We start from the raw sequence: 19,752 nt of genomic DNA, 5'->3' as shown, positions 1-19,752 counted from the left end.
CTTTTGTTAAACAATTGTATTTATTGCTAAAACGACTATTTTTAATTCTCCTGAGAATCTACATATTAATATCTAGTCTCTGTAGTTTTAATTTAAGTTACATGATTTACACAGGTCTAGACAGTACGACAATCCGACGAATACAGCGTGCCTTCCCCTTTAAGAAGCCCCCCCTTTTCTCCACAGCAGGGGGAGGGTGAGCGTAATCCTGGAACAGCGATTGAAAAAAAAAATCCACCAGTAGACTGTTTCAAGTTCCCCCAGCAGAAACTGTGCCTGATTTGTGGCCAATGCTGGAGATGTACGAAAAGGGAGGAAAACACTAAGCGGGTAGCTATGGAGATAGACCGTTTTCCTGGCCGCTTCCTTTGACAGGTGTTGAGTAGGTTAAAAGTCTTCAAACAGAGTCCACCATGTACGCCAAAGGGAAAGGAGCTGTCGTTCCATCCGATAGTCAAGCCAGAGAGAAGTAAGTCAATTTGTGCATTGTCACATATAGAGAGCAAAAACCTGCACGTTCTCTTGATGCCTCCGCTGCATTGCATGAGACGGTTATCGGCGACTCTAACACTTTACTAAGTAGTTTCTTGTGCAGCGTCTATCTAGCTGGGTTGCACAGCTGGGCTTTTGTTTGTGCATGCTACTTGTGCTTGCTTTGGAGCAACTTTATCATGCAATCGGGTAGGAGATGTTCCATGAAGGATTGTAACATGCAGATGCTGAGTTTGTAGAAGGTTTGGATCAATGCATGATGTAGATGCTCAGATGCTTCTTGTGCATGAGATACAGGAGTCCTGAGATCTAATCTTTGATGCACATAATCATGTTAGAGCAGCTGTACAAACTAGTGTGATGTGATGAGCGAGTTTACTGGGTTTAAAACACCCAGACTTGCTCATTACTGTTATTGATTGAGCTGTTATACATTCTTAGTGTCTTATGTTTTGTGTTGTTGACTTCTATTTTGTTTCAAGACATACATGCATGATATGATGCTTTAGCATAGTATGTGAACAGTGTAGTTTAAACAAGATTCCCATAAGCATTGAAAACCTGTGAGTTCCACACAGTCATTTCTATAGGCATGTTTAAGCAACCAGATATTGGTCTTTGTGGAGTAAAACTTGCCAGAGGAAACATGTTGAGGAAACATTCGAGCACTAATAAGTTTAATTGTTTACATTTTTCATTTAAAAGCTTGGCGCCTGTAAATGGAAACGTATCCCTGAAATCTCTTTTAAAACCCTTATGTGGTGAAAGGTCACAGAAAAGTCATGGTTCCAAAAACGCAGAAACCCTTTACCCTTTCTTAACTATATCAAATCCCAAATTACAGCATATCCTTATGGCAGTAAAACTTGTGGTGGTTTGTAAGGTTGTCTGAAAGTTTCTTGTAGTTTAGCATGTCTTATTCAGTCCATAGTTCTAGTTTAAGACAACGTTGCTTAGGTCTGATGGGCTGCACCTGTGATCGTTCTGTTGAAACGTCTGAATTTAGGTTGTGCTGATAGTCACCATTCAAAATGATGATGATCTTAGACAACAGACTGTAAGGGGCTTAAATGGAAAGTACGGGTTTTTTAAGATTACGAGGTGAAATCACTAGGATGCTGAATGTTTGAGGCCTTTTGCATGTCCAGGAATGGCTTGAATGAATGATGCATCTTAAACATAATACCTGCTGAACTCAGAACAAGTTTGTATTCTCAGCACTGAGGAGTTTTTGTATCAGGTATAAACTTTAAATTACAACTAGTGGCAGAGCATTAAAGCACTCCAAAATCCAATTTGTTAAAAACTGGTCCTTTGGAAAAACAACTGTCTCTGGCCAAAAGAGCAGATGGATTCTCAGTTTGGCAGCGTTGATGCAAGGATGCGGTGCTTTGGTTTTGCAGAGAAGTTTTTAGGAACTTGTCATTTTCACCTTTTTCCCTCGTCTCGTGCGTCTGTGCCGGGTGAATAATTGATAGGAGGGTTGAAAACATGATTTCCTAACAGTGCCTTTGTAGGACGGTTATGTGTGATTCATTCATGTTTAAAGATGGTTTTATCAGAGAGCCTCGGGCGAGATGTCAGGTGTGCTCAAGGCATACATTTGGCAGATTTCTTTGATGTGAGGACTCCGTGTGGGCTCTGTTGTGATGAGAGCGGAACGCGGGGACCCGTTTATCTCTGGCGATACATTTTAGAGATTTTCCTTTGGAGCTGTCATAAACTGTCATCTGATTTGTCCTCACCTTGGTTCATGTGTAATGAAAAATGTCACATCCCTGAGCGAACTCTTCTAAAGGGAGGTTTCATCCAAAACGTACTTATTTACCCTCATGTCATTTCAAACTGTTATTCTGTTAGTATTTACGTGAAAAACACAATGGGACATTTGGAATAATTTCCAATCCCTATTTTCCATACAGTGACTAGTCTGTCAACCTGCATAAAGGTTGTAAATTCACCATGAAACTAGTCCAGTGTTATTATATATATATTTTTTTAGATTTTTCATTAATTTGATAGTTTTTGATTTAGTGAATTAATTTTTGTTTGTGGTTGGTAAGATTGTTTTTAAAAAAAGTCTCTTATGCTCATTTTTGGTTGAACAAAAATACAATAAAAACTATTTAAAATAACTTTACTCAGGGTTCGTACAAGGTGCTTAAAGTGCTTGAAGTACTTGAATTTGGCTTTTTGAAATTTAAGGCCTGGAAAACCCTTGAAAATAGCAATGTTCCTGAAGAGGTACTTGAAAAGTGCTTAAATTATTGAAAAACAATGTAGTTAAGCAAGAAGAGTTTAATTTTGTTAATAAGCACATATCTTTTCACACAATTAAAAAAAAGTACCTTTTTCAGTCAGTGTTAGAAAACAATCGAGCTAAGCTAATAGTAGTACTGACAGTGTCGTGTAAATATGGCTGAAGATGTGAAAAGAGAAACAGACAAACCGAATCAATTGAGTCATTTACGCAGAAACCGCTCCGATTGATTCAAACTCATGACTCGATTAGTCATTTCAGGCGATTCACTAACCAGATCACATTAAAAGAGCCAGTCATTTTCGAATTTCAACATCGATTGTAAAGATTTAAGAAAGCACCGTTGCAAAATTATTTAGATCGGAATGGTTTGATGAATCATTTCGCAAATGTTTGATTTGATTTGATTCAAATCAGATGATTTCCGATCTAAATCAAGTGATTCGCGATCCAAGCCCTGATCTAAAATGATATGGTTCTTCAGAGCATGGATCATGAATCATTTGATTTAGATTGGAACTTTGAAGCGGGTTTGTGAATCTTTGCTTTAGATTGAAACTTCGGAACGTGAATCATTTGATTCATGTGATTTAATCTGGGTTTTAAAGTGTTTTCGCAAATGTTTTTTTTAAACACTAGAAAATCTCAATCAATTATTAACCTTAAGGCAGCACAGTTATAAAAACAGAACAAAGAAAAAAGAAAGTGTACACAAATACAATTCCCTTAGGAAAATTAACCATGGTTTTACTATAGTAAAAGTGTAGGGTACTTTGTAATTCTTTAGTAGTAATCCTTTGCCATTTTTTTTATTAGTGTATTTTGATTTATCTATTTCTTTTTTTCTCTGATTGAAGTCCTTAAAAACGTAGTGCTTAAATCATGGAATTTCATTTTACAGTATCTGAACGAACCCTGTTTACTATTTTAATATAATTTTAAAATATTTTAAAATACAGTTTATTCCTGATATGGATTGTTATCAGTGCTATCAAGTTAATATTTTTTCAAGTTAATATATTTTTTTTATTTTCTTTTTTATAAAAGAAAGTTCAAAAGAACAGAATTTATTTGAAATAAAAATCTTTTTGTGACATTATACATGTCTTTTCTGTGACTTTTGAGAATTTTTGGAATTAGTGAATAAAGAAAATAATATTACTGAGTCAAATTTTTGAAAACTAGTGTACAGTTTATCAAAAACTAAAACTATTTTTTATTTCAGTTATTGGAAGTGTTTTCATATAGTTTTTATTTGCAATAATAATACTTGTTTCTAAAGCTATTTAACCTTTTTGTGAGTGATTTTTCGCAATAAATAATTCATAAAACTCATTATGCAGCTCTCAAATCATGTATGCCACAGTTTTCACATCATAGTGTCAGATCACAAGACATGAAACCAGTGCCGCTGATGTTATTAACATCCAGCTTGTGGCATTTTTTTATTTGAGATAAATGTTTAATTTTTTTAAATTCTTTTAATGGCCCTTTTCCTTCTTTGAGAGTAAGGGGAAAAAGTGCTATGAAAATAGTGTTTCGCACCTGGCATTATATTGTAGGCCAAGCAATCTGACCTGTGTTTAATGTTCCCAGCGCGCACGAGACTCCCCACAGTGCTACAAGGAGTCATGGTGAGGCTATTTTGCAGAAAGACCTTATGTTCCAGTGGTACCGTAACATCAGCTCTTTTTACCTCACTCACCTCAAAACAAACCCACCTATACTAAACTACTCCAACATTACTGGACTCTTCTGAACGTCTCTGATCGGCAGGGCTTTCTCCCAGAGGGAGACTGTAGATCTGGAAAAAACTGAGGGGGAAGGGTGCCTAGAGACTCGCGGGTCGTCCCCCAGGGCATTCCCTCCAGCAGACCTCTTTTTGGGGCTTTTGAACAGGGAGGCTGAGCTTAAGACGGTGTGCCGCAGGCTCCTGAGGCCCCAGCCAGCGACACGGTCTCTCCACCCCCTCCCCATCTCCATAATATGGCTCTTTATATGTCCTGTGCTCCTCGGGAGAGAGCGCACCATTTAGATTTTGCTGATCAGGTTTGCATACATTAACACCTGCTCTCAGTCATTTGAATATGAGAGAGCCTGGCATATAAAGACAGATGGATGTGAATGGTGTGGTTAAATATAAAATAGAATGTATTGCTTTTTTTTTTTAGTGGTATCTGATAGGGCAGGTATTACTGTTACTATTGCTTGTATGATTTATATTCAGCATGTTGCCTTTCTCACACTGTGCTGCAAACATGAATAATATCTCAAATTTTGTGGCTAAATGAGCAAAGGTTGGCTTTGCTTTTCTAATTTAGTGTTTGTAATTTAAATTTTCTCTTGGTTGATCATGTCTTAGTGAAAAAAAAACAGAGACTTAAAGGCAACATTGAAACTTCTGTCATTCATTATTCTTCCTCAAACTTGTATATGCACTACCAGTCAAACGTTTTTTTTTAATGTTTTTTTTTTTTTTTTAAAGTCTCTACTAAGCCAGTGTTTATTTTTAATCCAAAGTACAGCAAAAACAATAAGATTTTGAAATATTTTACTGTTTAAAATAACTGTTTTCTATTTGAATATATTTTAAAATGTAATTTATTCCTGTGATTTTTAGCTACAATTTTCAGCCTCATTACTCCAGTCTTCAGTGTCACATTATCCTTTAGAAATTATTCTAATGTGCTGATTTGCTGTTTAAGAAACATTTATTATTATTATCAATATTTAAAACAGTTGAGTAAATTTTTTCTGGATTCTTTAATGAATTGAATGCATTTATCAGAAATAAAAAGCTTTTGTAACATTATACATTATGCCATTCAAAAGCTTTTTTTTTTTTTTTTTGGAAAGAAATGATAGAAATTAATACTTTTATTTAGCAAAGATGCTTTAAATTGATCAAAAATGTTTCAAAAGATTTCTATTTCAGATAAATGTTGTTCTTCTGAACTATCTGTTCATCAAAAAACCTGAAAATTCTACACAACTGTCTTCAACATAATAATAATAATTAATAATAATAATAATGATGTTTTTTGAGCAGCAAATCAGAATATTAAAATGATTTCTAAAGGATGTGACTTGAGTAATGATGCTAAAAATTCGGCTTTGAAATCACAAGAATAAATTACATTTTAAAATATATTCAAATAGAAAACAATTATTTTAAATAGTAAAAATATTTTAAAATTTTACCGTTTTTGCTGTGCTTTGGGTTAAATAAATGCTTGGTGGAGACTTCCACCAAGGAGAGACTTGTTTAAAAAATTATAAAAACTTACTGTTCAAAAACTTTTCACTGGTAGTGTAGGGTTGCCAGGTCTGTGTAAAAACCAGTCCAATTGGTACTCAAAACTAGCCGAATCATTGCCGAAACTAGCCAAATCATGTTCCCGGGGTGAAATGGATATTGATATCACTTCAAATTCGCATTCCAGGGGGTTAAAACGAAACCTCCTTTCAGGGATTTTCAACAATTTATCGTCTCCCGTGTTAGTCACAGTACTGTTATGAACATGTGTCGAGGACTGATACGGAAGAGAAGAAATTGTTTAATTGTTTTTGTGCACAACAAGTATACTTGTAGCTTCATAACATTATGGTTGATCCACTGATGTCACATGGAATATTTTAATGATATCCTTATTACCTTTCTGGGCCTTGAATGTATGCGTTACGCTACTGTCTATGCAGGGTCAGAAAGCTCTCGAATTTGATCAAAAACATCTTAATTTGTATTTCAAAAATGAATGAAGGTCTTAGGGGTTTGGAATGATGTCAGGGTGAGTAAGAAGTGAGTTTTCAGTTCTGGATAAACAATCCCTTCAATGTCTCAATATTTACATACTTATGTATTGAGGTTGTTGTCAGAACTGTACTTGTTGTTATCCAGCTGAAATAGCTGTGATTAACTCGTCTAATGAACTTGATCTAATTTATTTTGGCCGTATCCCAGCAGTGCTTGTAGTGTCTGCTCTCCCAAGCCGGCCAGCCGCTTTTTCGTCTCGTCCCATGAGCTGTAGTTCCCTGTTCCCATCCCTCTGTGATGTCTTTAAGTGTTTGGGCTTCCAAATGGGACCTTCAGAATCCAGAGGTCCTGTTCTTGGCTCTCGTACTCAACGTTCCTGACAACTCTACACAAGGTGCTCCTTGAAGTCGCAATTGAATGGATGGTGTTCAATAATGCATCAGGGCCAGGTGCTGGTACCCTGTACCAAAGCACACAGTACCCCCCTCCACCCAGATCACATGTGCCTCCCTGCCATGAAATTTTTATCAGCCCACTCCTGGGAATCCACAGTTTGATCCAGATCGTCTCGCGCTTCCCTTATATTTAAGCAGATGGCAGCTGCTTGATGTTTTCTTCAAGCCCAGAGGTCGAAGCCTTTGGCATTCCTAACCCTTGTTTATAGTAGGACAGGTAGTGAGATAATTGACTAGCATATTGCAAAGTGGAACAGTTGTCTTGAGTAAATTGGTCATGAGTAAGTGTTTTTTACTTCTGCAGAGCACAAAATAATTTCAGTGTTTTGCTCCAAATGACTATCCTCTTGTAGTCATCTTATGAACAATACATATTTGGATATAATGACGCACTACTATCAACAGTATCCCATGGTGGAATTATATCCAACGTGTTTTTGTTTATTCTTACAGAGGGTATGTAAAGAGCTATGGACTTTAGAGTAGGTGATTTGTTTAAAGGATTAGTTCACTTCCAGAATATAAATTTCCTGATAATTTATTCACATGTCATGATAATTTATTTATTTAATGTCATCCAGGATGTTCATGTCTTTCTTTCTACAGGCGAAAATAAATTAAGGTTTTTGAGGAAAACATTCCAGGATGTGACCCTAGACCACAAAACCAGTCATATCAGTAAATTTTTTTGAAATTGATAAGCTTTCCATTGATGTATGGTTTGTTGGGATAGGACAATATTTGGCTAAGATACAACTATTTGAAAATTTGGAATCTGAGGGTGCAAAAAAATCTAAATATTGAGAAAATTGCTTTTAAAGTTTTCTAAATGAAGTTTTAGCAGTGCATATTACTAATCAAAAATTACGTTTTTATATATTTACGGTAGGAAATATGCAAAATGTCTTCATGGAACATGATCTTTACTTAATATCTTAATGATTTTTGGCATAAAAGAAAAATCGATAATTTCGACCCATACATTGTATTGTTAGCTATTTCTACAAATATACCCCTGCTACTTATGATTGGTTTTGTGGTCTAGGGTCACATATAGTGGACTTCAGTGGAGATCAATGTGTTAAAGATCAGTTTCAATGCAGCTTCAAAGGGCTCTACACGATCCCAGACGAGGAATAAGGGTCTTATCTAGTGAAATGATTGGTCATTTTCATCATTGGTCATTTTGAGGTTAGTTCTTTGTCTGTGTACTTCAGTTCAAAAAGGTAGTGTAGGGTGAAAAACCCCATCTCATTTTCTCCTCCAACTTTGTTGTTTTACCTTTTCTGTCTTGTTTGACTTTCTTTGCATGTTCGCTCTGTAAACACTTTTTTTGCACAAATTAAAAAGGCTGTGAGGGACAGATGTACAGTATGTTTAATTACTCATACTGTTGTGTAACTTGTTTATATCGGAGATATCTTTTTAGAACATTTCTGGGGGAAAAAAGATGACTACATCTGAACAGGCTATACCCTAACAGCCTCGTTTTCATTCATGTAAAATTAAATATGGCATCTTTTCCTGACTAAGCTCTTTAACAGAGCTTAAATGAGTGTCATGGGTGCCGTTCAAATGCAAGGCTTTGAAATGTATAGTGATATTCACTGAAATGGCTTTTGCTAAATAAATAATTAAGCCACAACTCCAAAAACGAACAACTTAGGGCCAGTTTTGTCTTTGAAGCAGTTTAATGATTTCTCCCTCTAGTTTCTGTAAGAAAACCTAGACTTTCTAACCTGATATTTTGGGTGTACATGTTCTGTCATTCTTTTGTTACCTTATAAGGATATATGTTTAGCTTGGCTCATTAACTTGCAAAATAGTCTTAAAGGGATAGTTCACCCAAAAATGAAAATTCTGTCATTAATTACTCACACCCATGTTGTTCCAAAACCTTAATACCTTCGTTCATAGGTGAACACAAATTAAGATATTTTTGATTAAATCTGAAAGCTTTCTGACTCTCCATAGACAGCAGCGCAACTGACACGTTCAAGGCTCAAAAAGGCAGTAAGGACATGTTTAAAGTATTTCGTGTGACATCAGTGGTTCAACCTTAATTTTATGACGCTACAAAAAGACTTTTAAGCACAGAAGAGAAGAAGTTGTTGAATAAAGTCATTGTTTTCTTTGTGCACCCCTACTTCTGTTCGGCATGGCTAACAGGTAAACCGAATGTAGCTTAAGTCTAAAACCTTACAAGTAGATATTGCTGACTTCCTAATTCCGTTGATCTTTTGTGGCCGTTTAGATGGACTTTGTTTGAACTTTTCATCCACAGTTTTATGGTCGTCGTTGACTCTCAATCCACCACTGTGTCTCGGTGGGAGGCATTGTCATTCTGGTCACTCTCCCGCGCCAGCGCGTCCGTGTTTGTGCAGTGATGGAGCGCTGGATCTCCTCCCTGTCTTTCATATCCAACTTTATCACAGTCATTGACTGGCTGATCAGAGGGAGCTCTCCTCTGCTATTTATGAGCCTGCCACCCTGGGCGCCTCCTTCCACTGACTCATTCACCTCCTCGCTGGTGCCTGGGAAAGCTTCATGCTCCCACACACATACAAGCTTCTGCCTACTGTATGTGCGTCGGAGAGAAGTCTCTATCAGGTCTGTGTCATCTTATTATTATTTGTAGTATTACAGTGTTTTTTTCAAATTTGAAATTGCCTTTATTTTTGTATTTTTAGCTTTTATTTTAGTTTTTATTTCTTTTTTTAGTTATTTTTTTTTTAAATGTATGTATGTGTATATATATATATATATATATATATATATATATATATATATATATATATATATATATATATATATATAAATAAATAATCTGCATTAGATAGATTACAAGGATTAGCACATGATTCAAAACATTGAGTCATGGTGCTCATGTGGGTAACACCAGTTCGAATTTGGCTCGCAACAATTTGTTTTTCTCATTTCCTGTTCTCAATCTTACTGTATCTCTTCATAAAAGGGAACAGGGCCAAACAATCTTTAAAGGATAGTTCAGTTAAAAAAAGTTTTGACATTATTAGCTTTATTATTGATTATTGACGCATTGTTGACGTTATTATCGTCCAATCTGTAAGACTTTCTTTCTTCTGTGGAACATAAAAGAAGATATTTCGAAGAATGTTTTAGCTGTATTTGGTTATACAATTAAAGTCAGTGGGGTCCAAAACAACACTGGAGCCTACTGACTTTCATTGCTTGAACAAAAAACAGCATTTCAATCATATTTTATAGAATATTACTGGTACATGAGTGAATAAATGATGGCAGAAATTTCCTGTGTAATGTTTAATTTGACATAAAAAGACCAAACCTATTATCCTTTTGTTGATCCATCAAATTTGTGACTAAAAAAATCATAAGGGTTTGATGTATGGTTTGTTAGGATAGGACAATATTTGTTCGAGATGCATCTATTTGAAAAAATAGAATCTGAGGGTGCAAAAAAAATCAAAATATTGAGAAAATCCCTGTCCAAATGAAGTTCTTAGCAATACATATTAATAATCAAAAAATAAGTTTTGATATATTTACGGTAGGAAATTTACAAAATATCTACATGAAACATAATCTTTGCTTAATATCCTAATGATTTTTGGCATAAAAGAATAATAGATAATTTTGATCCATACAATGTATTTTTGGCTATTGATACTATTGACTAGGGTCACATTTGGACACACATCCACATGAAAGTGCCACTCTTGTGTATGCCATTATTGCCTTATCCATGGTGGAAATAAACGCTTTTGCCCCAAATGTGCCGTAGCCAGTGTTTCTACCAAATTGTGCCTGTCTCTGAATGTAATTTTGCCAGGAGAGCTTTGCAGGGCTATTTTCTCTCATGGCTGATGGAAGAGAAAAGGAAAGGATAGGAGCAGAGGGATGGTACGGTTTCAGCCCCGCGGTACACTGGGAGCTGGGTAATTGCTAGCCCAAGCGGCTAAACAACAGACATAATGGATACAGAAAATGACAAAAACACAAGAACCGAGATGGTGCCGTCAGATCGGCGTGACAACTTCAGCTATGCACGCTTTGGCTGATCTTTCTGTTCTTTTCACGGAGCAAACGGGCTGTGGAGATCGGACACGCGGCCGATATGGTTGATGGGTGTTTTGTGTGCATGTGTATTCGTGTAATCAACAGTCTGTAGTGAGTTGTCCGTAGCCACTGATTTTCATGTCTGAAGCTTTTGCACAACTTTCAAACTGGAGTGACAGCACACAATTAGGGATTGAAAGTCTATATCTCTGTTCAAAAACCTCACAAGCTGTCTATGAAAGCAGATGCCTTATATTGCAACATTCTAACCTTATGTGACTGATTTTGACACTCTACACAAATAGTGATATGCACAAGGAACTTGACTTCTGGTTGATTGAAGTTTGATGTTAGTGAGTTTCAGAGATAATGACAGTATGAACAAAAACACATAGCATACACATTGTGTATACTAGTGAATTTGTGCTTTTTATGTATTGTTTAGAATTTAAATTTTGCACTTTTTCTTATTATCTTGGAGTTATTATTTTCTGTTTACTTTCAGAATAATGTAAAATTTGCTTTTTAATGAAGTCAACATCATGCCCTGAATATAACACCTGTTTCTCTTTTCTTCTCTTCTAGATTAGCTTTATACGTGTACGAGTACTTGTTGCATGTTGGGGCCCAAAAATCAGCACAGACCTTCCTTTCCGAGGTAAGACTGTGGTTACACGCACACACACACACACACACACACACACACACACACCCTTTAGATTCATCAGTTAGGGCCCTTTGATTTCTGTGATGCAGAAAACATGTAAAAAAGCAGGTTAGTACACTTAAATCAAAATGCTATATGGACTAGTGCCTCTTACTATTAAGCTGCAAAAAGACTTTAAATATGAATGCCACATGTTTTGCCTATTTTTGTGTGAATGAATGAGGCAGACCACAGTTTTGTGTACTACACACATACTGAAACGTGAAAAAAAGATGGAAGGGTTTGTTTAATTTTCATTTGATTAAAAAAAAAATAAATGTTAAAGTTTTTTTTAAACAAAATGAATTTATTTAGAGATGCCTTTGATTATTAAAATGTAATTAAACCATTAAATGGAATGCAGAGAACTAAAATGGAAAACACAGAATTTGGTATAAAATAAAACCAAGTTTGAGAAAAAACAAACAAACCATATTTCATAGGGCCCTAAAAATGTCATTTTTGTTAAACTTTTAAGAAATTGCTGTTAAATTGTGCAAGTTTCATTAATTACACATGCTGTTTGATTTAATAAAATTTAAGTTAACCATTAAAAAAACAGAAAAAATTAAAACAGAAAAAAGTGTAATCCTGAAAAAGTGTTGAAAAATGATTTTCCAAAAATAAAATAATTATTTTTTCCAAAATAAATAAAATGGAATTTTGGAAAAAATTAAATTGAATTCATAGGGTCCTATTTAGTATAACTATAGAAGATATTTATATTATATAGAACATATTTATAAATATATATATATATAATATATAAATACATATCCACTAAAGGATTTTCATTTTAGGAGAATGAATATTGATAAAGCACAACTCCCTCACACCTATAGCACTCATACATCCCAGTATAAGACTGAACGTCTCTGTAGGAACCAGGCACTTTTCACTGTACTCCTCCTCTAGCAACACCAGAACATTTTGGATGCTTTTGGATCCGAAATGATTGATTGAATTGAGACCAGTGTATGGTTTCCCAGAATTTATAGTTTGTAAATTTGGGCCTCGGAAGAGGTTAAATGAGTTTATTGTGCTTTGGCTACAGTAGGTTTTTGAATGTCGGTGCTACTTCTGCTATATTTTCACACTTAAAACAATAATTTGTATTCCTCTTGTCTCATTGTCCTCTTTTATGCTAAGAAATAAGTCACCTGGCAGTTCTCTCCCAAGTGGTTTTATTGTTGCCAGCATTAAGTCTAAGTAGGATTCAGTAGGCTATAAAACACTTTTAACTGTCAATAAAAAGTGTTGGTTCAATATACTTACCTGTTGATCAAAAACAGCCTTAAATCTACACTTTTTTTTTTTTAAGTTTTATTTTTTGCAACACAACATTTTATCACTTTGAATAAAATCTGATTTTGCTGAATAATTTTGACATTCTTCTTTGGTAATTGGATCATTATATCTCCAAAGAACCCTAACATGTCTTTTAAGTAAAGAGTAATTGCTGAATTTAAGTTTTAGAGGGGGTGTGCTCATTTATGCTGTGCACTGTATATTACACAATATATATTTTGTGCAATGTGTCAAGCATTACAATACACAATTTTTTTCTAATGTGGTGACATGGCATCACTTACAAAAGCATGTTTCCTATCAAGCTTGTTCTTTTCTGCAGTGCTATAAAATCCAAATTGAATCCACTTGTTTCATTCGAATGGGTTGGATGTTGTGAGTCTGTGCTGTACTGCCACAGTAACATTTTTCAGGGTTTGTGTTGCACCACGTTTAAATGAGAACCTGAGAATCCATTTAATTTTGTTGTTTGTGTCAGGAACATGCTAAAACACACCAGATTTTCACGTAATTGAGAACATTGACACTCTGCATCAATGTACTGAGGTACAGATGATCTTTTTCCCATATTTCTACTATCTCAGAACCTGTGGACCAGTATGTGTGCACCACCCATGTGCAAAATTATTAATTACCCGTCATTAATTTTCAGGTAATAGCTGTTTATGATACGCCGACCGACAGGACTTTTAGTTGCTGTCGTTTGTTTGCAAGCAGTCATTTCCGTCTATTGCTCTGTTACTCCTGGGTGTTTTCCCTCCCTGTTGGCTTGGCGGCATCTCTGCTACGTTGCGGCATTGTTTTCCTGACTTTCTGCAGCACTTCTCAAAAGCACCGCAAGTTGGTCAGATGTTTATCGTGCCGTTTGGCAGGCCGACGAGGTGAAATTGACTGATAATGTGTTCTTAACCTTCAGACCTGCTTCGGTAATCCACTTTCAGCTGCAGTGAACAAACCTATCCTCTCTATCCTCTTAGATTTTTCTTTTTTTCTCGCTACATTTTCCTGTGTAATCATCCATATATAATTGTTATAATAGGCTAATTCTTTCCTCGCACTTTCCACGGTCAGTTCAGGTCCTTCTACTCACCTATTACAAAGGAGAACGTTTCTTAAATACACTGAGATTATGGCCTTAATGAGAGTCGCCCTGGTCATTTCCACACAAGCAGAAAGGATGGAGAGTGAAAGTGAGCCCCAAGGCCTGAACGAAGTGTAGGAAAAACAGAAGCCATGATTAATTTTGAGGGTCGTGGCTCTGGATCGCTAAAGCCTGCTGTAGGTCTCCACCTTGGTGGATCGACTAGGATGAAGCGGAGTAATGACTGCCAAGAAAATGCGCTACCTTAAAGTCATGTCACAGTAGTTTTATTCATGAGATGGAGAAGTTGGGAATATCTTACTTAAACAATCATTGGTCATAATTATGTTTGCATTGTGGATGTTGACTTTTGCAGAACACAAGATACTTTGAAGATCATTTCAACTGTTTTTATCTGTATAATGTAAGTCAGAGGGGCCCAAAACAATATTGGACCCCATTATATGGACAAAAAAGCATTTTTATTTCAGAAATATCTTTTGTTTTCCACAACATGATTGAGACATAAGGGTGATAATACACATGAACAGCAACTACATTGACATTATTCTGTTATTATTCAGACCAAAATCACAATTATAATTTCCAAACTCATACGCTGGGGCTTCCCAGAAAGGCTTTCTCCTTTCTGCAACATTTCAAGCTTTGGTGTCACAGAAGGATGTGAGGAAAACAAGTCTGTTGTTGTTGTGGAGAAAGCAGGATGATATATGGGATCTGGATTGGGTCAGAGAGCAGACTGCGCCACGTCTGACAGGAAAATGTTACATTATCTACAATCTCACAAGCTCTTTTTCTTTTTCTCATTTCTTTCTTCTCACTGCCTGTTGTAGATCCGATGGGAGAAGAACATTACGCTAGGGGAGCCTCCTGGATTCCTTCATTCATGGTGGTGGTAGGTCTCATGTGTTTTCTTTATATTTTAAACATGCTGACTAGCTGTCTGTGTGCACGCTAGTACTAATCAGTGTGCATTATAATGTGGACAAATAATTGTATTATTCATGCTTTGACATCTTGTTTAATCCAGGCACAGTGCAAGTTATTTTTTAGTTCAAATGTTGCGTAAAAGTACAAAATTTACAGCTTATCCGCACATATTTAATAGTGCTTACTAAAGCAAGCATCACTTTTATTGTTATTCAGAGTTAGTTTGAGCAAACCTCAAATGCCTCGTCATGCGCCTCTCGTTATGGCTGGTTTAAGCAAAAACTCAGAGTTAGGATTTATTGCTTGTCACTGTATCGCATTGCACCTTCAGGGCTCAACAATACGGATGGAGGTTTCTGCCTGTCAACTTTTTAACTTGTCAGCTAGGTACAGTTATCTAGCTGGTTGACAGATGAGATTTTGTTGAATTTGCAAAAATTACTCGTGATCATCTTGGTAGCATTATTTAAGGATTAGTTCATTCCGAAATTAAAATTTTATGTTAATTTACTCACTCTGTGTCATCTAAGATGCCTTTCTTTCCTCAGTCGAAAAGAAATTAAGGTTTTTGAGGAAAATTTTTTTCCATATAATGGACTTTAATGGTGGCCAATGGGTTGAAGGTCCAAAGTGCAGTTTCAGTGCAACTTAAAAAGGCACTACACTACAGCGTGTTGTGCTACGGGCATCCCAAGTTCGAATCCCGGCTCGTGGACCTTTCCTCATCCCACCCCCTTCTCTCTCTCCCACTTCGCTTCCTGTCCAACTACACTGTCCTATCTAAATAAAGGCATAAAAACACCAAAAAAAGGCACTACACAATCCCAGCTGAGGAATAAGGGAATAATGTAAATTATGTCATTTTCTAAATAAAATAAAATTTTATATAGTTTTTAACCACAAACGCTCTTCTTGCACTAGCTCAACTTCACACGTTATGTAATCACGTAGGTGGAAGTTCCAACCCAGTGCTTACAAAGCAAGCGTGCAAAGAAAGTCAAACGCCCTTTACAAAAAAAGGTAAGACAATGATGTCGGATGATTTTAAAGTTGGAGTAGAGTATTAGATGGAGTTTTTCCCCTAACCAACTTTGTAAACCTGAAGTACACAAATGAAGAACAGACCATGCATAACCTTTCCAATGTGATTACGTAATGCATGAAGTCACGGATGTGCATTGCAGATCTCCTGCAAGATGAGCATTAGTGGTTAAAAAGTATATAAATCTTTATTTATTTTAGAAAATTATCAATCATTTCACTAGATAAAACCCTTATTCTTCAGCTGGGATCATGAAGCTGCATTGAAACTGCAATTTAAAGCTTTAGCCTGCTGATCCCCATTGAAGTTCACTATATGGAGAAAAATCCTGGAATGTTTTCCTCAAAAACCATCATTTCTTTTCAAGTGAAGAAAGAAAGACGTGAACATCATGGAAGATATGGGGGTGAGAAAATTCAGGAATTTTTTATGCATAAAAATACATTTTATTTTTTAAAATAATTTTAAAATAAATATTAAAAAATAATGTAAAAATGATACATGAAATGTAAAATTATTAATGTAAGTTAACTGAATTTTTAAATGCATTTTGTGGCCCAACTGAGCAAGTAAAAAAATAATTAGTGTTGAACCCTGACTAACAATGTGAAAGGTACAATTAAACTGAAAGTACTGTTAACTCAAAAGCGACTCCACCATAGAGAGAGAGTATATCTGTTACAAGACCATCTACAGGATTGTTTGTATTCACTTTCACTGTATTGATTTATACTAATCCAGACTTAAGTTTGGCTGTGACACCAGCCGCCAAACTGTATGTTTAACCTGCTGCGGTTTGACCCGTGGCAGTGGGTGTATTATTGGGTCAGGCAGCCTTTACGAAGGGCACGTCTGCCCGGGTCTGGCTCTCCCACCCTGCTCCTTCAGACAAAAGGCCCAGATGGTGGGGCAAAGACATGGCCCATCCCTCCTCTAAACCCCTTCCATCAACCTTTGTCTCTGCTGCTGTCCTTTGTTCATGTTAAAGACCCCAAACACAGATTAACTCTTTGCATACCGTTCCCCCTTTGTGGCAAGTGTCCGAATCCCCCGCTGGCCCAATTCGGTTATATTCTCCTCCGCTGGGGGTGGCCCAGTGACAAACTGAGGGCCAGCGGGAGGCCAGAGGGTCAAGACAGCATAGTAGTCATATAGGATAAAGGGGGATGAGTGCAGATTTGAGGAAAGAACTTGAAGTCATTAAACCTCACCTCCTGTGTGTTAGCGCCTTGTAAATCTATGTGGCTGCACAGAGCTTCACGAAAGCGCCAGGCTCGATGACTCCGCCGTAATTGCTTCGTGTTCATTCGGCGAGGATTTCCTGTTTGTCATAATTTCGTTATTAGCCGTAAACCATGCGGATGCTCCAGTACCTGAGGTCAGCGCCTGCCCCAGGGTCAGGATTATCTCGTTTCTCAAATGCAAATGACACACCACTGTACTGCTAATAATACACATGCGAAAGAGCTCCTCACTGTAAGGTTTATATACGTATGGATGTGGCTGTATTACCCCTGCTTTTGTCTCGTGTTGTCTTCACCATTAGGATTTGCTTAATTGCCCCCAGAGAAGAGCTTAGTGTTTAAGAGAATCTATTAACATGAGAATGTAGTTCCCTTCAATTAGCATCAGAGGCACGCGTAAAGCGTGACTCATTGTAATTGCATTGTTTGGCTCACAAGGAAGCGCCATGACGTAATTCGGGCAAACCTGCAGGTGGTGTTTTGAGGTTAGACCATGTGTATGAGTCATTTTATTTGGTTTTAGAAGGCTCCACCCTTTTCCCTATAGAAAATTACAGTACCGTTCAAAAGTGTGGGGTCAATAAAACTTTTTTTAAAGAAATTATTAGTTTTATTTAGCAAGGACTAAAGAAATGGACCGTAAAGATGTCTGTAATGTTAGAAAAGAAATTTCACCACATAAGGAAAAAGGCATTGTGTTAACATGGCTGTAACCACCTAAATCAATGATTTATTTTTTGGCAAATACAGCTAATTTGTCATTAAAATATGATGATTTTTAACATTTATGACTGTTGTAGCGCCAGCTATGGTTGAATTTCCATAAAATGTTGCATGTTGCTTGTTTAGAATCATCTGTTGCATATGCTTACCTAGTTTCTTGAACTTTTGTTTAGCATTTATAGGCTTTTGGGTATAATTAGCCACGTAACTTTAAAAGTGATCCTGTTGTAGTTTACCAAAGTGTAAAGTTCAATACTTTTCTTGATAACTATGCATCTAGAGGGTCCAAAGAATTGTACTGCAGTGTTTTTTTTTTCCAGATTGAATAAAAAACCTAGAAAAAGTAGTTTTTTTTTGTTTGTTTTTTTTTTTTTACATCTTCTCAATCATTTAACAAACAATTTGATTAACAGCAGTGGTTCTAGAGGCAGACTTGTTTGGAATGAGGAGTTCTATCATATGATACGGTTATTGTGCATGTGTGCGAAAAAACGTGCAATGTACAGTCATTTATGCCCTTGAAAAATGCGAAATTGCCCCTCAGTGGGCGATTTCTTTCAAATTTCTCACAGACCTTTAAAGCCATGAGTCGAACAGGCCCACCAAGTTTCGTTCCAATTGGCCTTAGTTAACCTTGTCTAATAGGTGCTTAAACTTCGTCCATGTTGATGGACAAATGGTTGTGTAGTTATAGCCATTTTTTATGGTTTTTCCCTTTTATAGTGCCACCAAGTGGCCAAGCTCTGTGAAATTTTTTTTTTTTTTCCCCTTGTGACCTCAGATTGAGCTCTTACATAAGTGTTCTAAGTTTGACGAAGATACGTTTTTGCTAACATTTTGCATCCCTTTGCGACATTGAGTTGAAAGTTCAACTGTTTTTGATGCTTATTGATATCCACTCTCCAGAGAATCTTCTTGCACTGATTTGGTTCCGATCAGGTGGAAAACCTAGGACTAGTTTGCAAATATAGGTTTTACAAAAAAATCCAAAATACCTGAAAATTTCACCAGACTCCCGGTTGAATCTGAGGCATGCGTTTTGTGTGGCGTGGGCCAAGGACTTCAACAACATAAGACACTTGAGCCTGCAACTGACACTTTAGGACATTGATGCCCAACCCTGCTCCTGGAGATCGACCTTCCTGCAGAGTTTAGTTCCAACTCTAATCAAAAACACCTGTCTATAATTATCAAGTGCTCCTTCAGATCCTAATTAGCTGGTTCGGGTGTGTTTGGTCAGGGTTGGAGCTGAACTCTGCAGGAAAGTCGATCTTGAGGACCAGGGTTGAGCATCCCTGGTTTAGGAGTTATGACCGTACTTTTGATCGACTTGGCGCCCCCGTCAGGCCGATTGGGCCGAGCCTTGGTGACATTGTTGACGGTGTGAGTACTACCATCCCTCCAAGTTTCAAGTATCTACAACTTACAGTTTGGTCTGCATGATCAGTTTTACATGCTGATCCTTTGCCGTTCTAACAATTACAATAAGGGTTCAGCAAAAATATTAGGCAGTACAACTGTTTCCAACAATGATAAAAGTAAGAAATGTTTCTTGAACACCAAATCTGCATATTAGAATGATTTCTGAAGGATCATGTGACACTGTTGATGCTGGAAACTCAGCTTTGCATCACAGGAATGAATTGCTTTCTAAAATATAGGAGCAAAGTGCACCACCCA

General features: G+C 36.6%; 1 protein-coding gene across 2 annotated transcripts in view; it reads left to right on the top strand.

Annotated features, from left to right (window-relative positions):
* The first annotated feature begins 238 nt into the window (after nt 1–238).
* Nucleotides 239–19,752, top strand: part of zgc:110158 (uncharacterized protein LOC553590 homolog) — an 87,340-nt gene continuing 67,826 nt past the window's right edge. For both annotated transcript variants that reach the window (XM_051133559.1, XM_051133549.1), the window contains exons 1-3: nt 239–469; nt 11,603–11,675; nt 14,967–15,028. In XM_051133559.1, coding sequence (XP_050989516.1) covers nt 414–469; nt 11,603–11,675; nt 14,967–15,028 — 191 coding nt within the window. In that variant the 5' untranslated portion in view covers nt 239–413. The remainder of the gene's footprint in view (nt 470–11,602; nt 11,676–14,966; nt 15,029–19,752) is intronic.

The sequence above is a fragment of the Labeo rohita genome, chromosome 2 (genome assembly GCF_022985175.1).
Source record: "Labeo rohita strain BAU-BD-2019 chromosome 2, IGBB_LRoh.1.0, whole genome shotgun sequence".
NCBI lineage: Eukaryota > Metazoa > Chordata > Actinopteri > Cypriniformes > Cyprinidae > Labeo > Labeo rohita.
Note: the sequence above shows the minus strand (reverse complement) of the source record. Positions and strands in the feature narration are given on the sequence as shown.